The sequence below is a fragment of the Dasypus novemcinctus genome, chromosome 23 (assembly GCF_030445035.2).
Source record: "Dasypus novemcinctus isolate mDasNov1 chromosome 23, mDasNov1.1.hap2, whole genome shotgun sequence".
NCBI classification, from domain to species: Eukaryota; Metazoa; Chordata; class Mammalia; order Cingulata; family Dasypodidae; genus Dasypus; species Dasypus novemcinctus.
The window spans coordinates 33822445-33849926 of record NC_080695.1 but is presented as its reverse complement, the minus strand read 5'-3'; the positions used below and the strand labels follow the sequence as shown (position 1 = coordinate 33849926).

The following is a 27482-nucleotide window of genomic DNA, read 5'->3' as shown; positions in this document are numbered from 1 at the left end:
CTAAAGAGACCCACAGGTTCTATGGTCATGGCAGATGAAGTTCACTGCCATGTCAGTTGGCCCTTCTTTGGAGCTGGTGTTTCTGTGTGATGGAGCTGGACTCAGATGGGATCTCTTTTCACAAGGCTTTCATTCTACTTTACTGGAATTGTAGTTGGTGCTGGGGCTTAAGATATATCTAGGGGATTTGAATCTCTGGACTGACAATATGATAGCCAGGCCCTGAGCCTCAACAGATTTCAGCTCCTACACTTTGATTTATTGGACTTACCCCACTCAGCTAACATGGAGTTGAAGATTGTCAACCACCGCACCATGGAGCCTAGAGTGCCTACAACTGAAAGCAGGAGGATTGCATCCAGTATCCATGTGGAATCTAAGCCCCCTCTTGACATAGATGTGGAATGGACACAACCAAGCCAAGGTCCACAGGAAGGAGGAATACAGTAAGGATTAGAGTGGACTTAATGATATTCTATTCATGAACTATTGTGGTTAATAATCGAGAAAATGTGGCATTGGTGTGGAAAAAGTGGCCATGGTGGCTGCTGGGTGTGAGGAATGGGAGGAAGAGATGAGATGTGGAGGCATTTTCGGGACTTGGAGTTGTCCTGGGTGGTGCTGCAGGGACAATTGCCGGACATTATATGTCCTCCCATGGCCTGCTGGATGGAACGTGGGAGAGTGTGGGCTATGGTGTGGACCATTGGCCATGGGGTGCAGTGATGCCCAGAGATGTACTCGCCAGATGCAATGGATGTGTCATGATGATGGGGGAGAGTGTTACTGTGGGGTGGGGGCGGTGTGGGTGAATGGGGACCTCATATTTTTTTAATGTAATATTTTTTTAAAAAATGAATAAACAAAAAAAAAAAGAAAGAAAAAAAGGAGAGGGCTGCATTTCATTACCTTCTGATTTACATACAATTCTTTTCTTTGTATCCTAGCAACAGGGAGAGAAACAAGTTATTTTCAGGTATTCGGTCATCCTACATCCATCATAAAGAATAGAAAAGAAGAGAAAGAAAGAAAGAAAAAAATGGGAGGGAAGGGGGAAGCAAGCAAGAAAAAAAAAAGAAAGAAAAAAGGGCCTTGGGGGATATAGAGGAAGGAAAAATTAGAAGACAAACCAATAAAATCCTAGACAATGTTTCAAGCAAGGAGTCCTTTTCATAGTTAAATAAAATGCTTAGGGATCTGATGCTCCCCCTTTCTCCCTTCCTCACTTCCCTCTCTCTCAGGCAGCAGAAAAGCTGCCTGAGAGGTCTGGTAGGAGATTCAAGTGGATCCTTGTTGAACCAGCTCTGCACAGAAATCAATGACTCTTAATTTCCAGAGAGAGAGAGCACCAAAACCTCACCAGGAACCCCAAGTATGCTATTGGAAGCTTGGAAAGCACCTCCTACAGTTCCTCTCCTTTAGGTGTGCTACAAGAGGGCTAGTTGATTTTCTGACTCCACCTTCTCCCAGACCAAATTTCCTATCCCAGGGTGTTTAGGTAAATTGGGCTTTCTCAGCAGATTCAATACTCCTCTCTTACCAGGCTCTCCCCAAGCCGGCCGGTATGCTCTTCCAAGCACACACACACATAAAAAAAGGGGGGGGGGGGGGGAGACCAGAAAATTGAATCTGCACTTGCCCAGCCCCTCTGGTGCACCCCCCACTGAATCCCTCCCACTCATGGAGTCAGTCCAAAACCGGAGGGCTAGGGCAATCCTGGACCTCTGGGAGCACTGGATTCAGGAAAGGAAAGTCCAGGACACTGCAGACTCAGGATATGTAGGTCTGTGGAATGTGGGCTATGGGGACTTAGGGGACATGGACCTGGGGACCACGCATCTGGGGATCACTGGGCCCAGGAATGCCACCACACAACTGACAGTTCTCAGGGAACACCATGGCAGCCAGCCTTAGGGGGAAGGGTCTCACCTCCCATAGCTTCCGAACTCTGTGCTTGCAACATGCAATTCTACCTTTAGCAAGCATTAACTCTGTGACTGTCTCTCCAAATTGATGTCCACACACTTCCTGCCTTGCAAGCCCCCAAAACAACCCACTCCAGCAAGACTCCAACAGAGACCATGGGGTGCACTCAGATGCCATCTTGCCCTGCTTCCCACAGGCAATTTGATAGGCTCCCAAACTGCTTCTAGTAGTTCCAGAATCTGTGTGCCATATTTAATGCTCTTTCCTCCTGAGTTAATGAGCCCTTTTTGTTTGCATAAAGCTCCATGCACTTGCAGGGTAAATAAGGCATTTTTGGAGTCTGTGTAGATGTTAACCTTGGCTCCAGCCACAAGTTGTAGGGCTTGGGTGAGGGCAATGAGTTTGGCTTTCTGTGCTGATGTGTTAGCCAGGGGCATTGGGACTCTACTGTGGTCTCGGTTGTTACTACAGCATATCCTGCTCACTGATTGCTGCCCTGCATAAAGCTACTCCCATCTGTGAAGAAGTCCATGTCAGGATTTGCCATTGGCTGGTCTTGGAGGTCTGAACAGCTGGAATATAGTTCTTTCAATGTTTCCAGGCAGTTATGGGCTGGAACCTCCAGCTCCATGTGTAGCAGGGTGGCAAGATTTAGAGTTTTCACAAGTTCCAGTTGGACAGATGGATTTTCACATAATAGAGTTTGATATTTAACCAGGTGGCTGTTAGTTAGCCAGTGTGTTCCTTTGTCTTCTAAGATTGTGATCACTGCATGTGGAACCTGGAAAATTATAGGTTGCCTAAGAGTTAATTTTATGGCTTCTAGTGTTAGCATTGATGCAGCTGCTACAGCTTGCAGGCATGAGGGCCATCCCTGGACTGCAGTGTTCAATTATTTGGAGAGACAAGCTATAGGTCTTTGCCAGGAACTGAGGTATTGAGTGAGTACTCCTACTGTAATGCTTTGGTGGTTATGAATGTAGAGGTAGAACAGTTTACTGAGGTCTGGAAGCCTAAGGCCCAGTGCTTCCATTAGGGCTTGTTTGAGAGCAGTGAAAGCATTTCTCTGTGGGCTTTCCCAGAGCAGGGGGTAAGGAGTTCCCCTCTTTGTGGCTTCATTTAAGGGTGCGTGAGGACCCCAAAATTGGGGATCCAACTATGGCAGAATCCAGCTGCTTTGAGGAACTCTCACAGCTTCTGGTAGGTGTTGGGCTCAGGGAGACTGCAGATTGCTTTCTTTTTTTCAAGTCCCAATTCACAGCACCCCTGCATTGTTTTATAACCTAGAAATTTGACCTGAGTTAGGCAGATTTGTGCTTTTTTTCTTAGACACCTGATAGCCTTTTTGCTGTAGATGCTTTAAAAGGACATGGGTTATGTCAGCAGTCTTGGTAGTTGGGACTTCTGAGAATGAGGTCATCTACATACTGGAGGAGGAAACAGTTATGGCTTTCTGATTTAAAGGATTTGAGATCACTGTTTAAAAACAGTGGGTGTATTTTTAAATCCCTGGGGCAATCCATATTAGCTGCTGCTTTTCACCTGAGTTCAGATTGTCCCACATAAAGGTGAATATCGTTGGCTCTAGGCTGCTACATGAATGCAAAAGAGGGCATCCTTAAGATCTAAGCATGAAAAGTAGATTGCTGATGAGGGTATTGAGCTGAGAAAAGTATATGGATTAGAAATCACAGAATGGAGAGTTATTACTGCTGAATTAACTGCTTGTAAGTCTTGGACCAGGCAGTAATCCCCATCAGCATTTTTTTAACTGGAAAGAGTTGGGTATTCCATGGAGACTGGCATAGCTTTAATATGCCTTCATTCAGTAATCTCTGAATATGTAGCCAGGCTTTTTCTTGTGCTTTGCATGGGACTGGATATTGCTTTATGCTTACTGGACTGGCTGTGGGCTTTATTTCAATAATAATTGGAGGAATGTCATGTGCCATCCCCATTGGGTTACCCTCTGCCCATACTTCAGGCACATCTTCAAAGGGGAGCTGCATGGCCATGGATTGACCAGTTTTGCTGAGGCAAAACAGTCTCCATTCCTCATGCAGAGGAAGGGTTAGTGCTATTTTCAGAGGATCCTGTGGTCCCAGTGTCAGTGTGGATTGCCCTGTGGCATTAAAGGTAATTTGTTTTTTTTGTTTTTTGTTTTTTTGTTGTTGAAATATAACATTTTATTGCTTCGGTGGTTCGATACAGAACAGCTTTTCTTTTCATTTTGAATTTGGAAGTACTACACAACTGAATACAAAGAGGAACGAAAGTACCAAAACCAAACTTGTGATTCTCTGTTCATGTGGCATAAACCAGTTTTGTACATAACATGTAGCAGCAGTTTTTAAGTTCCCTTTAGAAAAATATGAATTCTACACATTTATTATCGTTTCCTGTTTAATGCGTGGGCTGAAATCACTAGGATTAACTTCCTTCTTGGAGAAAGAGAGGAGAGGAAAGAGACAGAGGGTCAGAAAATGTGATGCAGTTCTGAAACCGCTTCCGACTGTCACATGGCTTCCCCAGTGCTATTTGGAAAACAGCCACTCGGGGGCTTTTTGTTTTGCTTTCACAGTCAAGTTTAATGTAGTGATTGAATCTCAGCATTATGTCCATTAATCAGAGAGAGAGAGAGGAAAGAAAAACTTGCACCTCAAAAAACATTTCAGAAGATCCATATATACACACATATATATATATATATATATCTTTTGTAAAAGCCCTGAGAGAAGGAAAAAAAAGAGAATCAAACAAAATGTATAGAAACAAATTAGCTGGACATGCAAACTAAGCTATGATTCACCCAGAGTTTAAAACAAATCACAAATTTCACAGTTTAATATTGGGGGGAGGGGGAAGAACGACAACAGATACTACATTTCTCAACCTCACTAATAAAATGTGGCAAGACCTTACTGACTACGAGGGTGTAGAGAGAGGCTAAATAAAGCTTTAAAATCAGTCGTGATTATTGCGAGCTGTCGCCCCAGCTGCCGGTGCTGGGGGCCGACTTACTGCTACATCTCATCGCAGCGCGGAATTTAGTCATGGCTTTTCCCCCCACAATATTGCGTGTTTTAGTGTGGAGAGTTGCAAAGGAAAAACAAACGAAAACAACAACACAAGGAACCCCAAATAATAATAATAACAATAGTCATACAAAAAAAAAGAGTAAGGGGTGCACGAAGCGGCTTTGACGGAGGCGGGCACTCGGGACGCTGGTTCTGGTTTGCATTCGTCCAGAGTGAAGACAGCCTCGTTTCTACACTGGCTCATACACCCCCAGGACAGGACAGCTAACAATCATATACACCCCAACCTTTTCTCCTTTCGGAGGCAGAGAGCCCTTTTCCATCTCTCAAGAGGACGCGTCTTCCTTTTGAAGTCGGGGCGCTTGGATGGCAGCCTCCAGAAATTGGCGAAGAAGTGGGGAGAGAAAAGGGCCGCGGGCCTGTGTGTGCAGGAGTTTAGGGAAGAGAGGAAGGCCTGGGAAGGGGGGGGGGGCGGCCTCCTCGCGGGGGAAGGCACAGAGGGGGTCCAAGTGCAGGGAATCCCTGGCGGCACGAGCTCGGGCGTGCTAGAGGTCTTGGCTGCAGGACAGGGCGCTGAGCACCGGCTCAGCTACAGTAGGGCATAGTTCTTTTCACTGCTGGCAGCTACAGTGAGGGAATTCTAGTGCCTGCATAGGATGCTCGACGCCAAAAAACAAAACAACAATAATAAAATAATAATAAAATAAAAACCCTGCCTTTTTTGCACCCAGTGGGGTCCAGGCTACTTAAGAAACTAGAAACAGCAAGTTTATTTATCTTCAAGCACTGACCCCAAATCGTAGGAAGGTAGAAGTCTCTTTCCTTAAGCTTGCATTTGTAGTTTTCTCACCAGTAGTAGTAGTAGCATTTCCTCGCTTGGCAAGTGACAGTAGCACGAGTGGGTACGGCCCGTGCTGGGTGTATCAGGAAGACTGAGGCCACCTTGCTCGTGACGGACAGGTTTCGTCACGGGCCTCCCTGCTCAGCAGCGTGTGTGGAGGCTCCGCAGATGCTCTCCCCAGCGCCCCCCCGCCGAGCCGTGCCTCTGCTGGGTTGGGGGGGTCGCTCGGTGGCCTCCCCTGGGCTGTGCAGTCCTGGCAGCAAGGCTGGTGTGAGTACAGTAGAAGAGCCACCGCTCGGGGGCTGGCGAGAGGCGCGGTCCTCCCCGCGGGGGCACGGGTCTCCCAGGACCGGCGCGGCCTGCCCACGTGCTCCTGCTGACTGCAGACGAGCCAAGTGCCGAAACGAAAACAACATTATCAAGAACACAGACACTGCAAGGGGGAGCAATCGACTCTGACGGCTGTGCATGTTTTCCCATCGGTTGAAGGTGCCAAGGTACCTCTTCTCGGTCGGGTTACGAAGGAACGTCTTGAAATGTGAACAGTAATACCATGCCTAAGGCTGAAAAGAGTGGGAACAAGGATGAGGTCGACGCTAGGGCCTTTCCCGGTTTGGGCTTAAACCAAATTTGAAACCTTCATCAACCACATCCTGTACTACCACGGACCAGATTACAGCTTTCCACGTAGCAAACAGGAAAAGAAAAAAGGAAAAAAAAAAAAAGGTCTATTTGAGAAATGAGCATCTTAGCATTTTATCCATATTTCCTCTGGTCATTTACATGTAATTCACATCATTTTCTTCCAGTTATTGGCTAGGGGTATCCCAGGGCATTTTTTTTTCTTCTGTTTTCAGGTCACAGAATAAATAGTACGATCACAGATTCACAAGAACAAGCTCACGTACACTGATACAAAGGATAACGTTAATGCTTAAATGAAAACGTCCTCTCCAAATAATTCATTAGAATATTTGTTTTTTGTTTTTTTTTTTTTAAAAGTCCTTTTGGAAAAACAAAACAAAAAACTATGATACCAAAGCATCTGGTAAAGTAGTTAAGGCACTCGGATCAGTACGTTCTTTAGTCTCGCGTGTGGTTCTAACTTAAGGCTGTGGCACTGAGGCAGGACATCACGCTCCTGCTTTCTCTCTCTCTCTCTCTCTCTCTCTCTCTCATTCCCTGACAGCTGAAGGGCACTGAGGAAACCTCGTGAAATATAGATTTGGGACACTTTGCTCTGCTGGCTTCTGTCTCTGCGCCGGGCCGCGGGGTGGTCACTCCATTCCCAGGAGCTGCGCGGCGGCGTCGGCAGCGCTCAGGGCGGGCCGGGCCGGCCTCTTGCCGGGCGGCTCGGGCAGCTCTCGCCCGAGGGCCGCCACTGTGCCTCCTGGTCACAGCTGCCCTGAGACGCCTGCTCCCTGGAGCCTGCGGCCGGAGCGGCCCTGGGCGCACCCTTGCTGGCCTCGGCCTGGCAGGCGGCAGCCCTCCGACCCGCCGCCGCCTTGTCCTCGCAGGCCGCGCTGGCCAGGCTCTCCCTGTGGCTGCGCGTGACGGCCACGTGGATTAAAGGTAATTTGAGCTGCAGTTTAGACAGCAGGTATCAGCCCAGGAGGGGGACTGGACACTCTAGAAGATAAAGGAATTCATGAGTGACCTCCTTACCCCCAATATTACAGTCCTGGCTTGGAGGAAGGGCTGTGGGGTACTTTTGCCAGTTGCCCCTACAATAATGGCTTGTCTTTTTTATAGAGGCCTAACTGGATTGGTCACTTCAGAATGAGCCTAGTGTCACCCATCATATGTATGTTGTGGCCCCCAATTTGGACTCCGACCATAGCCTCCACAGTGATAAGAGAATAGTAGCCAGGTCTGTCCTAATAATCTCTGTCAGAGTCCTCTATTCCTGCCAGTCCAATGATTTGATTTGCAGGGTTTTTTCCTGAAGTTTTATGAACCCAGGATTTGGTTTGTGATGCTCTGCTAGCTTTTTTGGCTAATATTTTGGCTGCTTGCATTGCAATGATGGGATCGAGTGACCAGCTGGGACATTCTCACTTTCCAATGCCCCTCTTCCATGCAACACACATGCTGATTTTACCCTAGGGGTGGGCCCTTCCCTCTCCTTGGGGCAGGGGCTTCCCAGTTTACTCTCCTTGATGTGGGATTGGATTTTTCAACTATTGCTGCTGTCAAAAGATCTGCTTTCTTTTTCATCTTCTGATTTTCTTTCCTCCTTGTTTCTACATCATGGTTGACATAGAACTTAGTGGCTATTTCCATGAGCTGAGAGATACTCATACCAGCAAACCTACCTAACTTCTGCTGCTTTCTTTGTATGTCAGCCTGTGACTGGGCAATGAACACTGCATTGACCATTGTTTGACTTCAGGAGCCTCTGGGTTAAAAGGCTTCACATTGTCTCTCATAGAATTGGGCTGGATTCTCATTGAGAGTCTGTAGGATTTGGGTGGTTTTTGCCATGTTTACTGCTTTCTGACTCCCCACCCTGAATCCTTCAACTAAGGGCCTATGAAAGATTTCCAGTTGGTTGAGCCCAGTTGCATTATTTGGATCCCACTAGGGATCTTTGGGAACTGTGAGCGGGCATATTGGTCACTGTCCAGAGTTCCATCAGGTGGGTGCTCTCTGAGCTGGGTTAGAGTCCCCTGCATGACATGTGTTCTTTCTTCAAAGTTTAATAAAGCCATTATAAGTTGTTTACAATCAGCCCAGGTGGGTTTGTGGGTCTGTTTGATGGACTGGAAAAGGTCCATCATGGCTTGACACTCCTCTGAGAATGGTGGGGTGTGGCTTTTCCAGTTAAAGAGATCTGTTGTGGTAAAGGGCTGATAGATGAATATTCGGTTTCCCCCTTGATTCTGGCCATCTGCATCATAATAAATTAGGGCCCAGGCTTCACAGAGAGGTAACTGGAAGGCCGCCTTTTTCTCTGCTCCCTCTGCCTCCAGGGCTCCCTGTGGTTTGAGTTGCCACTGCTTTTCAGCTTCTCCTTTCTGACTGATCAGCCACACTGTGTTGCCAGGGGCAACTGGCTGTGAAAGCAGCTGGTCTGCATTTTTCAGTGCAGGAGGTGCCAAAGACCACTGTGGGGATGGTGTACCCTCTGGAGCAGATAGTGATAAAAGCAACTGTGGGGATGGTGTCGGTGCCCTTTCTGATGTGGATGGCGAAAAAAGCAGCTGTGGGGATGGTGTGGGTGTCTCACTTCCATGTGCTGATGACAACAACGGAGCACTGCTTAGGGAAATTTACTCATTCTCATTTCTCAGCACTGCTGCAGTAGGAGCAATTGCATAAGGTGGCGGGAGGTCATTTCCGTTTGGCCCTTCTAAAATGGGTGGGTTGGCACTGGACTTGTGGCACACTTTCTCTGGACTTTTTGCATGGTGTTTGTTTGGTCTGGTTCCTGGGACAGCACTCCTCAGTTTTTGTACTAGGCAAATCCTGGCTTCCTTAGTCATGCACTTCCCTAACCAGGGTGAACTTTGATTCACAGCATATTGCCAGACATTGATGTAGGGGAACTGGTCTGGGTGCCCTGGATTTCCAGTTACTGTGTTGTGGACTTTATGGATGATCCAGGGATCTAAAGTGCTCTCTTGGGGACAGCCCATGCCGAAAGTTGGCCATTCTAATTCACAAAGCATTCTAAGCTTTCCTAGCAGGAACCTTATGCCATATACTTCTCCACAGAATGCACGGGGGGAGTTTTTTAGCATACAACCTAATGGCGTCCTACTTTGTGTGTTTCCCATGTTTCCACCCTGTGCTGATGCTGCATGACACTCACTCAAGCCTTACTCTTTGTCCATCTCTGGCCGCATCCCTTGTGGGAGGTTTCGGTGCCTCTTGACCTTAGCGGGTCGGTATAAACCCCTGACTTGGAAGAGGATATCTTTGCAGGGAGGCCCCCCAGCCACCCTTGATCGTATGAGATCACCATGGAACCACAGATCAGGACTCCACACTCGTCCCACAGAAGTGATTTTCTTCATCTCACTCAGTCATCACAATCATATGCACACAACCATCTCCCTTTTCCTTTTCTTGGACCTAGAGAGGAGACAGCTTCCTCCTGTGTTCTCAGGAGTACTGGGGTCTCCTCCTTTAGAGAACTGATCAGGCTCACTCCTAATTTTAGAATTAGGCTTTTCCTGCACTATGCCCATGGGGGTCTTACCCTTCTGGTGTGCAGTGCTCCTTGCTTCATTCTCAGGGTCTCTTAAACATTCTGGTGACTCCAGTTCCTCCAGGAGGGCTCCAGTGAAGTCCATAACCTCTTTAGGGCGTAAAATGGGGAATCCAGGGTTGCCCAGGGCTGGGTTTCACCCGGGCCTTCCCAGCCTTCTCAGAGACATCTGGGAGGAACAAACAACCATTGCCACCTTTGACCTTCTCAGCATAATCCTGGATGAGCCCCCAGAATGGTGGTAGCAGAGAGAAGTTGGGTATACATGGCATTGAAGTCCAGGACATGAGAATTCTGAAAAAGAAGATGATTTATTTTGACCAGCTGGACTCTTGTCCTGATAAAAACTGAGCCCTGAATAGAATTTGTGGGTTCCTTTTATACAGAGGAAATAAGAGTGGGGAATCAAATGGTGCTTATATGCAAAAGGACTTTTTGTGGAATTCTTTTCACTCTTACCTGTTTATACCTTAAGAATAAATTTCTAGAAATAAAATTGTTGGATCGAAACATAAGGTATGTTGTTCTTTAATACATATTGTCAAAATATGCATTTATATTCTCATCAAGTACTATCAAGAAAGCCTGTTTCACATTTTTATTAACACTGGTATATTAGTTAGCCAAAGGGGTGCTGATGCAAAATACCAGAAATTGTTTAGTTTTCATGTAGGGTATTTATTTGTGGTAGGTGTTTACAGATATCAGGTCATAAAGCATAAGTTACTTCTCTCACCAAAGTCCATTTTCATGTGTTGGAACAAGATGACTGCCAATATCTGCCAGAGTTCAGGCTTCCTGGGTTCCTCTCTTCCAAGGGCTTGGTTCTTCCTGGGCTGTGTTCCTCTCTTCCTGGGGCTTGCTTCTGTTTCCTCTGTGAGCTTACTTCCTGGGGCTCCAGTTTAAGGCTTCAGCATCAAACTCCAAATCAAAACTCCAACATCAAAAGCCCTCAACTCTGTGCTTTCCCATGCCTTTTATGCCCAAATGAAGTGATTCAGTCATGCCCAGGTCCAGACCAGATTATAAACATAATCCAATATCCATTTTTGGAATTCATAACCATATCAAACTGCTACACTTCACTCTCTGAATTCCAAAAGACATTACAATATTTGAAAAAACCTTAAATCAGTAACAATGCAAGTGCTAAATCATATCACAATCAATTTAAAAAAATACAGTTTGTCTTATGGCAAAGTCCTGTCTGCTATAGATCTCTGAAACTTACAAAACAATTGATCGGTTTTCAATACACAAATGGACAGACAAAGGATATACATTTTCATTACAATAAGGAGAAATTGGGAGGGAAACATGAGTTGTGGGTCCTTTACAATTCAGTAAACCTGCAGGGCATCCTCCATTCAATTTCAGTCTATGAGTCATTGTTAAGATGATGGTTTCTTCTCCTTGGGGCCTTATGGGAACCTACTCTTTCCACAGGCTTGCCCAATGGCCATTTTCTTGGTTCCACCCTCATCAAGCATCTGGGTGTTGACCAAGCTCCAGACCTCACCCTCCAAGAGTGTTGGGGTGATTGTCACACCTTACCCAAACCTTGGGTTAGAGTCTTCACTCCCCTAGTACAGTGACATGAAGACAACATTCCCCCTAACCTTTGGCATAATGGCTCAACCAACTCATAGCAACGAGTTGACCACTTGGCCTTTCTTAATCCATGGGGGACAGGTCCACCCCTCTCAGACTTGTGCAGTGCTGACCTTAACTGCCCTAATCCTTGAGGAATGTGCTCCACCCTTTCTGTACCCTGGGGTGACAAAACTCTCCCAGAACTTTGGGTGGGAACATCCACCCTCTTCAACTGCTGGGGCTAACTCACCCTCTCTGTACACATGGGTGGGGTTCCTCTCTTGGTCCAAGGTGATGTCTTAATTCCAGATCTTAGCTTCCATGGTTTTCCTCTTAAAGCTGTTTCTCCTTTAATCTCTTCTTTCTATGTCCCTTTTAGTCTAAGCTATTAGTAGTTTATTCATATAGCTCTCTCAAAAAACGTGTTGGTTTAGCATGCAAGAAGCAGGAGTCCAAGCCATCAGACAGTAAGACTTTCCACAAGTCTTTCCAAGATAATTGCATCTTCAATTCTGATTTACAAGTTTCAAGTTTAGTTAAGTTCTCCAATGGGGCACTTTAATCTGGGAGGTTGATTTCCAGAGGCTTGGAATTTTCAGAATTAGTTTCTGTTTTCTTTGTGCCTGATAGTTCAGTCCTCAGTAAATTACTCTGGTCTAGATTTTACTATAAGCTGTAAGGAGAAGCCAAGCCACATTCTCTGGGTTTACTTTGGAAATTTCTTCAGCTAAATGCCCAGACTCACCATTTTTAAATTCTGCCTTCCATAAAACACCAGGAGTTAATCTTGCTTAGTTCTCTACAATGTTAAAACACAGATCACTTTTTCTCCAGATTCCAATAATATTTTCATCATTTACTTCTAAGGCATCATAAAAAGTCTCTTTAGCATCCTTTTTGCTATCAACAGTCTCTTCAAAGCAATCTAGGCCTTTTCCATCAAGCATCTCACAATTCCTCCAAAAATAACCCCTTAACTATTTATAAAAACCATTCCAGCATTTTGCGAATTGCAAACACACTTCCCCACTCCTTGGTACCAAATTTTGTATTAGTCAGCCAAAGGGTGTTGATGCAAAATACCAGAAGTCTGTTGGATTTTATAAAGGATATTTATTTGGGGTAGGAGCTTACAGTTACCAGGCCATAAAGGAAATTTACTTCCCCCACCAAAGTCTCTTTTCACATGTTGGAGCAAGATGGCTGTCAATATCTGCCAGGGTTCTGGCTTCCTGGGTTCCTCTCTTCTAGGGTCTTGGTTCTTCCTGGGTTCAGGATTCCTCTCTTCCTGGAGTTTGCTTCTGTTTCCTCTGTGAGCTTACTTCCCAGGGCTCCAGCTTAAGGCTTCAGCATCAAGCTCCAAATCAAAACTCCAACATCAAAAATCCTCAACTCTGGGAAGCAGACTTGGGCCAATGGATAGGGCAGCCACCTACCACATGGGAGGTCCATGGTCAAACCATGGGCCTCTTTGACCCATGTGGAGCTGACCCATGTGCAGTGCTGATGCATGCAAGGAGTGCCCTGCCATGCAGAGGTGTCCCCCGTGTAGGGGAGCCCCACGTGCAAGGAGTGCACCCCGTAAGGAGAGCTGCCCAGTGCAAAAGAAAGTGCAGCCTGCCCAGGAATGGCACCGCACACACAGAGAGCTGATGATGCAACAAAAAGAAACACAGATTCCCAGTGCTGCTGATAAGGATAGAAGTGGTCACAGAAGAGCACACAGTGAATGGACACAGAGAGCAGACAATGGGGGGGGGGGGGGGGTTGGAAGGGGAAAGGGGAGAGAAATAAAAAATAAAACTTAAAAAAAACACAAAAAAACCCTCAACTTTGTCCTTTCCTGTGCCTTTTATCAGTGAGTCCCCACCCCCCTGGTGGCCCTGATGATGTGGCCCAATCAAAGCCCTAATCATAACTCAATCACACCCAGGTACAGACCAGATTACAAACATAATCCAATATCTATTTTTGGAATTCATAACCATATCAAACTGCTACAACTGGATATTTACCATATATATTTTTTTATTTACCAGATTTAATAAATGAAAAAATGACATCTCATGGATATTTTTACACTCAATTCTTTTTTTAGTTGCTGTGAATATCTTTTAATATGTTTATTGTACTTAAATGAATACCCTATTTGTATCTTTTGTTCATTTCTTCACATTGATTTAAGTTCTTTACATAAGAGGGTTATTAATGCTTTCTCGTTTGTGAGCAAAATTTTTTCTCGGTTTTTCATTTGTCTGAAACTTGTTTCTGGTAATCATTTTTATTTTTCAGTTTAGAATTTTCATATTTTTATCTGGTTTAAAAATGATAGCCTCTTTTCCTTTATTATAGGTGTTTAGTACTCATATCAAACCTCTCTCCTCTCATGACTACAAAAATATTCACCTATGTTTTAATTTAGTGCTTTGAAGGTCTCTTATTCTTTTTTTTTTAACATTTAAATTCTTGGTCCATTTAGAATTTATCCTAAGGTAAAGAATGAGACAAAGATCTAACTTTGTTTTTTAAAGAGGCTAGTCAGCTTTCCTAACACCATTTAGACATTTTTAACCTATGAATTTGAGCACCAATATAAGTTTCTGAGCATATATTTGGGTCTAGGAAGGCCTCATAGGAAAAAAAAAAACTCTACCAGCTATCAAGGAATTATCTTTTTTTCTTTATTACAGAAGTTGTGGATTTACAGAGCAACCATGCGTAAAAAGCAGGAATCCCATACACAACCCCAAACCATGAACTTACATTGGTGTGGAACATTTGTTACAATTGATAATAGCACATTTTTATAATTGTTCTATTTTATAGAGTCCATGGCTTAACTTAGGGCTCAGTTTGTTGTGTAGTGTTGAAGGAATTAAGTATTTTGACTCTAGCAAATTAGTCACTCCCAGCCTTAAATTAAGAATTCCTTCAGTAAATATGGTATGAATATGTTAAAAGATTATTGCTGTGGAAGGGAAAAGGTTTTATGTTGGATATGTGGGAGTACTGTATATTGTATATATGAGTTACTGTGATCTAAGACTCTTTGTGAAGATAAGCTTAATAATTAGAAAAAAGAAAAGAAAAAGATAGGATGTAGAATTTTTCCAAATTAGTATGTATTCTATATCTAACCTTTAAGCTCATCCCTATATTCCATTTTACTATTAAGGGAACCTGGCAATATATTGGGCTTCACTTTTCAGGAAGTTTTGGATCACAGAGAGGTTCAACAAGGGCAGCGGAGGAATACTAGTGTAGGATGTTATTGACAGAGGACACATGGTTGGCAGGAGTTCTACAGGGCATATATCCAGGATACATAAAAATGTTTGGATATTTTCATAGTGGAAACAATTAAAAACAACAACTGGGGGAGTGCTGAGATTCTAGCCAGGGGATCTCTATCACAGTCCCTAAAGGAACAGCAACAATCCCCCAAGTGCAATGGCGAAGACCAAAAAAGAATGAAGGTCCAACAATGAGCCCCTGATAGTAATGGCTATGCTTGTGAGCCTGTGCACCTGAAATAAGAACAAGGCCTAGAGCAGCAGTGTGCCTAAGAGTTACCTCCTGAGAGCCTCTGAGAGCAAATGTGGCCAGTCTCAAATCCAAACTCAGCATGTAAATGTGTTGCCTTCCCCACAGCATGGGTCATGACTCCCCGGTATAAGCCTCCCTGGTGCCTAGGGATCAATACCAAGTACCAGCTGATGACATAACTAGAAAATGACCTTGAATAAAAGGTTCAATTCGGACCAGCAGAATATCACTGTCTACATATAATAACAGGAGTTAAAAATGCTTTTTGACCTAAATCAAGAGTGAAATGGAAAGGACAAATGAGTTTATATGGCTATGAGTCTCTAAAAAAGAGCCAAGAGGTTATCAGAGGGGTTGCCCTTTTGCACACCTGTGCAGAGTCCCAGAGACATATAAAGTAGATACAACCCCAGGTATTGGTTCTTCTGAGGGCTACAGAGACCTACAGGTTCTATGGTCATGGCAGATGGAGTTCAGTGCCATGTCAGTTGGCCCTTCTTTGGAGTTGGTGTTTCTGTGTGATGGAGCTGGACTCATATGTGATCTCTTTTCACAAGCCTTTCCTGTTACTTTACCAGAATTGTAGTTGGGGCTGGGGTTTAAGATATATCTAGGGGATTTGAATCTCTGGACTGACAATATGATAGCCAGGCCCTGAGCCTCAACAGACTTCAGCTCCTACACTCTGGTTTATTGGACTTACCCCACTCAGCTAACATGGAGTTGAAGAATATCAACCACCACGCCATGGAGCCAAGAGTGCCTACAACTGAAAGCAGGAGGATTGCATCCAGCATCCATGTGGAATCTAAGCCCCCTCTTGACATAGATGTGGAATGGACACAACCAATACAAGTTCCACAGGATGGAGGAATAGAATATGGATTAGAGTGGACTTACTGATATTCTATTCATGAACTATTGTGGTTAGTAATCGAAGAAAATGTGGCATTGGTGTGGAGAAAGTGGCCATGGTGGCTGCTGGGTGTGGGGAATGAGAGGAAGAGATGAGATGTGGAGGCGTTTTCGGGACTTGGAGTTGTCCTGGGTGGTGCTGCAGGGACAATTACCAGACATTGTAGGTCCTCCCATGGCCTGCTGGATAGAACGTGGGAGAGTGTGGGCTATGATGTGGACCATTGACCATGAGGTGCAGCAATGCTCAGAGAGGTATTCACCAAATGCAATGAATGTGCCATGATGAAAAAAAAAAAAAAAAAGAATTCCTTGAAAAACAAATATGGTTTATTTTTAACCGGAAGCTATTTTACCTGAAAGCAATTTGCATATCAAAGGTACAATTTTTATTATTCAGGTTGATATTTTTGTTTGCATTTCTCCTGAGAAGAGAAATATTGCTATACTAAGAATGTACATTTTTATTCTATCTGTATATATGTATAACCACGATTATAAAAAATAAAAAAGTTTTCAGAGTGAGTTTCCCAATCCATGGAGTAAAAAAAAAAAGATTGTAAGATGACATTTCACCAAGTTTGAGGCACTGACTTTGGACACAGACTTAGGATTTGATTTTAGCTCCACCATTCATAGCTGTGAGGCTCTTGGCACAACCCTTTCCCTCTTTGGGCTTTAAGAGTCCTCATCTATAAATTGGGGATAATTATAATACCTATCTTGCACTGTCATTGGTGCGGGGTGGGACTATATGAAATAACTGAAGTTGTAATCCCCTGTGCTGAGGTTAGCCTTTGACATCGATGCATCCCCAGATCTGTTGTTTTAATTTCAGCCCCACTTGACCCCACTCTCCACAACTCTGCCATAACATTGACATAGGTTTCAGCTTCTGTTTAACAAATCAACTCCTGATTGCACTGCACCCTTAGCCCTTTGCTCTGCTTTGCTCCTGCCCATCCCTACCTCTTCTAATTACTTCCTGAGTTCTGCTTTCCATCACTGACTGCACTTCCATTCTTTCCCCAGACAGAAAAGTCCTGGCTCTCCCATGGGTAAGACCTTGTAGCTCCAGCCAGAGGTTACCATATCCTTTGGCTCCTCTAAATTGGACTGCTGGCCGGGTCCCACTTGGTCATTTTTTCCTTCCATTGGCCTGTGGTGCAGAGATCCCAGGGGGACACATGGCTAACTGTGATACTTCATTCTCTTTGGGGCATTTGTATTCCCAAAGAGGATGACTGACAATACAAAACTACTTACTATTGGAATTTATGGCATTGTGACAAAGGAGGGCATGGCAGTTTTTCTAAATGTGGCTTTTGTCCTTGCATTCTGTCTTACATAACATTTATGTGCCTGACACATCACCCTTATCTGACTGTAAAGTTAATAAGAGATTATTTTTTACTCATCTCTCTATCCTGCGTAGAATAGATATGCCTTGGGATGACTAAGGTGTTGCTTTGCCCCCCCATTCATGGGCAATTACATGTGGTCCTGAAACTCCAAGGAAATTCTGATGTATCTTGTCCAATGTCTCCTAGGAATTCTGAATTCGTAAAAACAAATGATAGCTGTGGGAGAAAAGGGAGTGCATTAAGCATGGTCCTTCTTTTCCCTCTCACTTACCCCTTTTTCTTCCTCCTCCTCTTCCTTCTTTGCAAGGGATAGAAACTCAGCTCCAAATGGCATAAGCCAGAAAAAGACCTGTAAAAGACCAGGGATAATCCAGGCATGGTTAGATCCATGTAGATGGCATTGATCTTATTTGTCCTCTTGGCTGTTTTCCTCTGTGTGGCTCCATTCTCTTCATGGTCCTACCTTAAGTTAGCAAAGATGATTGTTTGCAGCTCCAGGTCTGTATCCTTTGCCTCAGTAGCCTCAGAAAAAATAGAACTTCTCATTCCCAAAAAACTCCAGAAAATTTCTCAGAATTGCATCAAAATGGACTGACTTGGATCACATGCCTATTCCACTATGGCCTTGGAGAGGGAACGTCTATTTGGATGGATCTAGATGGGATGCCCATTCTTTAAGGGACAGACGATGGGGGTGTCAGCTCTATGCAGATCATAGTAACCAATAGTGAAGAAATGGTGGTTTCCTTAAGAAAAATCAAATTGCTGTTATCCAAGAAAAGGATGGATTAGATATTGAGTAAGCATTAATGCCAGGTATCCATTACAAAATGAGAGAGAGAGAGAGAGAGAGAGAGAGAGAGAGAGAGAGCCAGGGAAGAAGAGGAGAGTCAAGGGGGTGGGAGAGACACACACTGTCTTATCTGATGTGGAAGCCAATCATTGTGACAGAGGAAAAAAAAAGACTTTTGCAATTATCAAGAAAAAAGTTACTTTTTCAATAGTTTAGAAGCCATTATAATTGAGTCAGGGAGGAAAGAAATGTTTTTCTCTCACATCTCTTGACAATACAGTTTTCCGACTTTGCCTAATATAGGGCTCTGCAAATAGAAAAGATAGTGAGGAATTTTCTGAATACTTCAGTAAGGAACCTGTGATGTTCTGGATCCTTCACCAAGCCAGTAATTATATCCAACCATCCATCAATGTCATTATCCCCCAAATGCTATGCCACAGCCCTCGAGGAACTTCAACACTGTTCCACAAAGGTTTGATCATCACCACTTTGATGTCAGACAAAAGCCTTCCCCAAATAGCCCAAATCCCCTTATATTCTCAACTGATTTTTGCCTCATACAGGATATTTGGTAATATCTGAAGACAGTTTTGTTGTCACAACTGGGAGACTGGCTTCAGGCATCTAGTGAGTAGAGGTCAGGGATGCTGCTAAATATCCCACAGTGCAGAGGACAGCCCCCACAACACAGAATTATCCAGTCCCAAATGTCAATGTGTCAAAGATAAGAAACTCTGGGTGGAGCTAACCCAGCCTGGAAAGTCCTCATACATCTCCAAGGGCTTACTAGACACACACACACACACACACACACACACACACACATACACAACCCTATAATCTCCTATGTTCCTATGCACCTTCCTGGTTTTTGTTAATTTTTAATGAATTACAAGAATTTTATAGCATAAAAATACACTTATAAAATTAGCTTCTTCTATTGTGATTAGTAATGGAAGAAATTGTAGCACTGATGTGGAGAAAGTGGCCATGGTAGCTGCTGAGGGTAATGAGAGGGAAGAAGAGATATGATGTGGGGGCATTTTCAGGACTTGGAGTTGTCCTGGGTGGTAATGTAGGGACAGATGCTGGACAATGTATATCCTGCCATGGCCCACTGGGTAGACTGGGGGAGAGTGTAAAGTACAATGTAAACCATTATCCATGTGGTGCAGCAGTGCTCCAAAATGTATTCACCAAATGCAATGAATGTCCCATGATGATAAAAGAGGTTGTTGATTTGGGAGGAGTGGGGTGAGGGGGGTAGGGGGTATGTGGGGAACTCTTATATTTTTTTAATGTAACATTTTTTTAAAAATAAAAGAGAAAAAAATAAAAAAATAAAATTAGCTTCTTGCTCAATATGTTTGAAAGCAAGGGGCCACTCAATAAATTTACTCTGAATTTAATTCTTTTGCTGGGATTCTGCATAACAAGGCAGAGGCATGTAGAAGAAAGAAGGGGGCATTACAACACAGCTATATCACAAACAAGGGCCGATATATTCTTCTTGCCATCTGGGTCTCTATGAACAATTCTGACTTCAATGGATTTAAATTAGCCAACGAAGTTTGACACACAAGAGAGATATTTCTCAAGGTTGGAGAATGGGGAATGGAGTGAGGGAATGCATGTTTGAAAAAATATGTTTACTGTGATAATATAGTATGAACAAATCTTGGCATTTTTGTTTCTCAAAAGATGGTATCACTTAGTGTACATTGGCATTTTGCCACCTTAGAGCAGAGTCAGAAGCTAAATTTTCCATTTGATCAACAAAAATTCCCTTTAAGACAAAGTCAGAAAAAATAAAAATAAAAACTAATAGTTTTTATTGTTTTATTTTTCTACTCCCTTCTTCTAAGTGTTTTTCATCTAGCTAGGTTCTGTGTGTATGAATTAAGACTCAGCAATTTCTAAACTCATCAATTAATTCAAGTAGCTCTTTTAGCAAAAGTTTAAAATTGCATCTGAATTTTTTCTCTAAGTTCTTCACAGGAGTTTCTAGACTCAATGCCATTATTATTTTTTAATGTCTTAAGACTTAAAATATTTTTTCCTATTTATCAACCTTTTCCTTATCCCTTAGCTGACCATCTAATCTTTTCTCCTGTTATTGGGTAACAGTATTCTGAAGCTTTGAGGAGTGCATATTTTTCTAATTAGGCTAGATAGCTTATTTTCTAAAGAAGTTAGAAATTCTGGAAAAGGAAGAGAAGAGATATAAAATAAATTTGAGGGTGGGGAAAGATGGTGGCTGAGTGAGCATACCTGATAATATCTCCTGCAAAGAAGTGGCTGGGCAGCATTGGAGGTTCTTCGGGACCAGGCTGTTTCAGGATTTTTGCAGGGCAGGAGGTGTCTGGACATCGATTTGGTGGGAAGGTGCTGCAGGGAACACTTCACATTTGCTGGGTTTCCTTATCCTCCATTGCCTCATTTCTGTGTGAATTGATTTTGGCTACCTACACTATCCCCTTTCCCCTACATCTTGATATCCCCCATCATCTACTGTCTCTCCTATATTTCACCTCCCTTTCTTTGATCCCCAAATTGTCTAACTCTTAATTTCTAATACCTTTGTTTTGTTTTCTGTCTTTTATCCACCCTTGAAACTATTGCCTTTCTTTTCTCTTTCCCTCACTCACAAAGACAATAGCTTTTTAATTCATACCATATTCCTCCCATATGCATTCGACTACCTCATTATAGGTACTCTACATACTGCTATAACTCTACACAACTTACATGATTCTAATATCCATCCTCCCAGAACTCATACTGTTGCTCTGTTAACATTTATTACCAATACTACTTTACACTTTTTCCTTGCTTCCACAGTTGCCTTTCCCTGGCCCTAATATTTTCCTTCAAAGTGAACTCAACCAGCAATAAGAAATTAGAATAAGAAGAACAAAGTGACAAAGAGAAGATATAACACTTATGCAAAAACAACAGCTAATTAATCCCCAAGACTAGAAAAAGAAGCTGAGGAACTGATTAAACCCGTCAAGATAAAATGATGACCAGACAGCAACAAAAATCTACAAACCAAACCAGTAATCAGGAAAACATGGCTGAATCCAATGAACAAACTAAAAACCAGGAAGGGGAGCAGAACTTCGCACAAGTAATTAAAGATCTCAGAACATTTATCACCAACAAATTTAATGAAGTAAAGGAAGAGGTTAACAACATGAAGACAACACGTGGAAGGGAAATTGCAGACATACGCAAAAAGATAACAGATATGATGGGAATGAACACCACAATTCAAGAAATCAAAAATACACTTGCAGCAAATATCAGCAGACTAGAAGAGGCAGAGCAGAGAATTAGTGATGTGGAAGACAGTACATCAGAAATCAAACAGAGAGTAAAATTGATTGATAAAAAGATAGAAAAAAATCCAACTAGGACTTAGGGACCTGAATGACAATGCAAAACACTCAAACATACATATTATAGGTATTCCAGAAGGAGAAGAGAAGGAAAAGAGATCAGAAGGAGTGTTGCAGGAAATAATGGCTGAAAACTTCCCAAATCTACTGAAAAAGACAGATGTACATATCCAAGAAGTACAGCGCACTCCACTGGTCATAAACCCCAACAGGCCCACCCCAAGACATATACTTGTCAAATTATCAAATGCTCAAGACAAAGAGAAAATTCTAAAAGCAGCAAGAGAAAAGAAAACCATCACATACAACGGAAGCTCCATAAGATTAAGTGCTGATTTCTCATCTGAAACCATGGAGGCAAGAAGGCAGTGGTATGATATAGTCAAGGTACTAAAGGAAAAAAATTTCCAACCAAGAATACTCTATCCAACTAAACTAGCATTCAAAAATGATGGAGAGTTCAAAATATTCGCAGATAAACAGAAACTGAAAGTGTATACCAACAAGAAACCTCCCCTTCAAGAAATTCTAAAGGGAGTTCTGCAGGAAGAAAGGAAAAAAACAGGACAGGCAGAGTTGGAGGAGAGTGTAAGAGCAACAAAAAAGACAAAAATAGAAGGAAAAAAAATACAAACAAAGTATGATAAACACAAATCCAATCAAAATAAGGCTAACACAAATAATTCCTTGAAAGTAATAACACTGAATGTCAATGGATTAAACTCACCTGTCAAAAGATTCAGACTGGAAGATTGGATAAGGAAATATGACCCATCTATATGCTGTCTACAAGAAACACATCATAGACCCAGGGATTCAAGGACGTTGAAAGTGAATGGCTGGAAAACAATTGTACAAGCAAACAATAACCAAAAAAGGGCAGGAGTAGCTATATTAATATCAGACAAAATAGACTTTAAAAGCAAAACAATTGTGAGAGACAAAGTTGGACATTACATATTAGTAAAGGGGATAATCTTTCAGGAAGAATGAACAATCATAAAATTTAAGCTCCTAACAAGGGTGCCTGCAAATATGTGAGGCAAACACTGGAAAAACTAAGTGAAAGAATAGATGCTTTTACAATTATAGTGGGGGATTTTAATACACCACTATCAACTCTGGACAGAACATCTCAAAAGAGAATCACTAAAGAAACAAAACATTTGAACAGTATATTAGAAGAGCTGGGTCTAATAGACATATATAGATCATTACACCCAAACACAGCAGGATACACATTTTTCTCAAGCGCACATGGATCATTCTCCAAGATAGACCATATGCTAGGCCACAAAGAAAGACTTAATGAATTCAGAAAGATCAAAATCACACAAAACAATATCTCTGACCACAGTGGAGTCAAGCTGGAAATTTGCAAGGGACAGAGGCCCAGATTTCACACCACAATTTGGAAATTAAGCAGCATACTCTTAGAAAAACAGTGGGTCAAAGAGGAAATCTCAAAAGAAATCAATGACTACCTTGAAACAAATGATAATGATAACACAACATACCAAAATTTATTTGATGCAGCAAAAGCAGTACTGAGAGGGAAATTTATAGCCATAAATTCATATAGCAAAAAAAGAAGAAAGGGCAAAAATTGAAGAACTAACTGCACATTTGAAGGAATTAGAAAAACAACAACAAAGTAACCCAACAGGAAGAAGAAGGAAGGAAATAACAAAGATAAGAGCAGAACTAAATGAAATAGAAAATAAGAAAGCACTTGAAAAGATAAACAAGACCAAGAGCTGGTTTTTTGAGAAGATCAACAAACCTTTAGCAAGACTAACAAAGAAAAAAAAAAGGAAGATGCAAATACACAAAATAAGAAATGAGAAAGGCGATATCACCACTGACCCCACAGAAATAAAGACTATCATAAGAGGATACTTTGAAAAACTATATTCCAACAAAAATGACAATTTAGAGGAAATGGACAAATTCCTAGAAACACATAAGCAACCCATATTGATGAAAGAAGAAATTGATGATCTTAACAAACCAATCACAAGCAGAGAGATAGAATCAGTTATTAAAAATCTCCCAACTAAGAAGAGCCCAGGGCCAGACGGCTTCACACGTGAATTCTACAAAACATTCCGGAAAGAACTAACACCAATCCTGCTGAAACTATTCCAAAAAATTGAAACAGATGGAACATTGCCGAACTCCTTCTATGACGCCAACATTACCCTAGTACCAAAGCCAAACAAAGACACCACAAGACAGGAAAATTACAGACCAATTTCTCTAATGAACCTAGACACAAAAATACTTAACAAAATAGTTGCTAATCGTATTCAACAACACATTAAATGAATTATACACCACGACCAAGTGAGATTTATTCCAGGTATGCAAAGATGGTTCAACATAAGAAAATCAATCAATGTAATACACCATATAAACAGATTGAAGGAAAAAAATCACATGATTATATCTATACATGCAGAAAAAGCATTTGACAAAACACAGCACCCTTTCTTGATAAAAACATTCCAAAAGATCGGAATACAAGGAAATTTTTTGTACATGATAAAGCGTATATATGAAAAACCTACAGCCAACATTGTTTACAATGGAGAAATCCTAAAATCCTTCCCTCTAAACTCAGGAACAAGACAAGGATGCCCATTGTCTCCGCTCCTATTTAACATTGTCTTAGAAGTACTTGCTCGAGCACTGAGGCAAGAACCAGATATAAAAGGCATTCAAATTGGAAAGGAAGAAGTCAAAATTTCACTATTTGCAGATGACATGATCCTATACATAGAAAACCCTGAGAGGTCTAGAGAAAAGCTTCTAGAACTCATAAATGAGTTTAGTAAAGTCTCAGGTTATAAGATCAATGCGCAAAAATCAGTAGCATTTCTGTACACCAATAATGAGCAAGATCAGGAGGAAATCAAGAAACAAATACAATTCACAATAGTAAATTAAAAAATCAAATATTTAGGAATAAATTTAACTAAAGAGGTAAAGAACTTATACACCGAGAACTATACAAGACTGTTCAAGGAAATCAAAGAAGACCTAAATAAATGGAAGAATACTCCTTGTTCATGGATTGGAACTGAATATTATTAAGATGTCTATCCTACCAAAACTGATCTACACATTCAATGCAATCCCAATAAAAATCAACACAGCCTTCTTTAAGGAACTAGAAAAACTAACTATGAAATTTATTTGGAAAGGAAAGAGGCCCTGAATAGCCAAAGACATATTGAAAAAGAAAAACGAAATTGGAGGAATCACACTTCCTGACTTCAAAACATACTACAAAGCTACAGTAGTGAAAACAGCATGGTATTGGCATAAGGAGAGACACACTGACCAATGGAATTGAATTGAAAGTTCTCATATAGAACCTCAAATATATAGCCATATAATATTCGATAAAGCCACCAAACCCTCTCAACTGGGAGAGAATGGCCTATTCAACAAATGGTGCCTGGAGAACTGGATATCCATATGTAGAAGAATAAAAGAGGATTACCATCTCACACCATATACAAAGATCAACTCAAGATGGATCAAAGACCTAAATATAAGAGCCAAGACCATAAAGATCTTGGAAAGCAGTGTAGGGTAACATCTACAGGACCTTGTAATAGGAAATGGCTTCATGAAATTCACACTAAAAGCACGAGCAGCAAAAGAACAAATAGATAAATGGGACTTCTTCAAAATTAAAGCGTTCTGCACCTCAAAGGAATTTGTCAAGAAAGTAAAAAGGGAACCCACACAATGGGAGAAAATATTTGGCAACCATATATCTGATAAGAGACTTATAGCTTGCATATATAAAGAACTCCTATATCTTGAAAATAAAAAGATAAACAACCCACTTAAAAAATGGGAAAAAGAATTAAATAGACACTTCTCCAAAGAAGAAATACAAATGGCTAAAAAGCACATGAAAAAATGTTCCAAATCTCTAGCTATCAGGGAAATGCAAATCAGAACTACAATGAGATACCATCTTACTCCCATAAGATTGGCAGCTATGAAAAAAACAGAAGAATACAAATGCTGGAGAGGATGTGAAGAAAGGTAACACTCATCCACTGCTGGTGGGAATGCAGAAGGATCCAACCATTCTGGAGGACAGTATGGCGGTTTCTCAAAAAACTAACCATAGATTTGCCATATGACCCAGCAATACCACTGCTGGGTATATATCCAGCAGAACTGAAAACAAGGACACAAACCGATATATGTACACCAATGTTCATAGCAGCATTGTTCACTATCGCCAAAAGTTGGAATCAACCCAAATGCCCATCAACAGACGAGTGGATCAATAAAATGTGGTATATACATACAATGGAATACTACTCGGCTGTAAGAACAAATACAGTACAAACACACATGATAACATGGATGAATCTTGAGAACCTTATGTTGAGTGAAGCAACCCAGGCATTGAAGGACAAATACTACATGACTTCAATGATATGAAATAAACAAGCTGCCTCAGAGAGCTAGAGACTGGAAAATAGGCTTACAGGAAATCAGGGGGTGGTGGAAGGATGTGAGCCGATGTCTGCAGGGGTGGAATCTATGATGAGCTGGCGGTAAGTATGAGCACAAAGAAGAGATAAAATGGGGGCAAGGGGTTGCCTTTGGGTGGGGCTTTGCGGATTCGAGGGGGGCTGGGGATGGGCGGATGGGTAATATTTCCTAAAAAGTGGGGGGAGGGAGGGGTAGCATACGAACATAGGAGAGTGTCAGGTGTTGGTTGAGAGTAAAATGCTGAGAAAATCGTATCAAAAAATAATTAGAAGGGTTACCTGTTTAGGATGCTCGGAGGGGACGGCCTGATGAGGGACGGACTCCTGGGGAATGTCTGAATGCTCATTTTGCCAGGGTGGGTTGTACCATTGGGTAGAGACCCAAGATGTGAGAGTTAGGGTGGTCCCACATCCTGGGGAGGACTAATGCCATCAAATAGAGAGAACTATCTCTCGAGAGAAAGGGTGGCTCCCAGGGCATTAGGACAGTTGAGCAAGCCAGGCCCTGAACACTGTTGCAAGTATCTCTGGACTTGGCTCCTCGGGAAATGGAGATTGGCTGTCGCTGTGGGCCCCAAGGGGAGGGGAAAATGGATATTGAATGGATGGAACCAAGGTAACTGTGGGGGCAAGAGAGGAGTTTCGCGAGAGTACACAAGGATGAATATAAAACATGTAATATTACACCAAAAACATACAGGGGACGACAGACTAATAATGTAAACCATAATGTAAAACATAGGATAACTAAAAAATTTAGAAAACTGTATATCCTAAAGTATGGACCACATTGTAAGCACAGATGTCACCTTGTTTGAAAGCTATTGTTTCGGAGTCTCTACATCAGTTTCAGTATATATGACATGAATAAGTTAAAAGATTATCGCTGTGGAAGGGAAAAGGTTTTATGGCGGATGTGTGGGAGTACTATATATTGTATATATGAATTACTGTGATCTAAGACTCTTGTGAAGAGAAGCTCAATAATTAGGAAAAAGAAAAAGAAAAAGACAGGATGTAGAAATTTTTCCAAATCAAAATGTACTCTAGATCTAACCTTTAAACTCATTGCTATATTCCATTTTACTAGTAAGGGAACCTGACATTATATTGGGATTCACTTTACAGGAATTTTTGGATCACAGAGTGGTTCAACAATGACGGCGGAGGAATGCTGGTATGGGATGTTATTGACAGGCTATATATGGTTGACAGGGAGTTATACAGGGCATATGTCCAGGGTGCATGGTAATGTTTAGATATACTCATAGTGGAAACAATTAAAAACAACAGCTGGGGGGTACTGGGTTCCTGGCCGGGGGG

At 42.1% G+C, this 27482-nt stretch overlaps 1 protein-coding gene across 1 annotated transcript in view; it reads left to right on the top strand.

The window, feature by feature from the left end:
- Positions 1 to 280: 280 nt before the first annotated feature.
- Positions 281 to 27482, top strand: part of AQP8 (aquaporin 8) — a 46221-nt gene continuing 19019 nt past the window's right edge. Inside the window, exon 1 of the mRNA XM_023583936.3 lies at positions 281 to 446. Coding sequence (XP_023439704.2) covers positions 405 to 446 — 42 coding nt within the window. The 5' untranslated portion in view covers positions 281 to 404. The remainder of the gene's footprint in view (positions 447 to 27482) is intronic.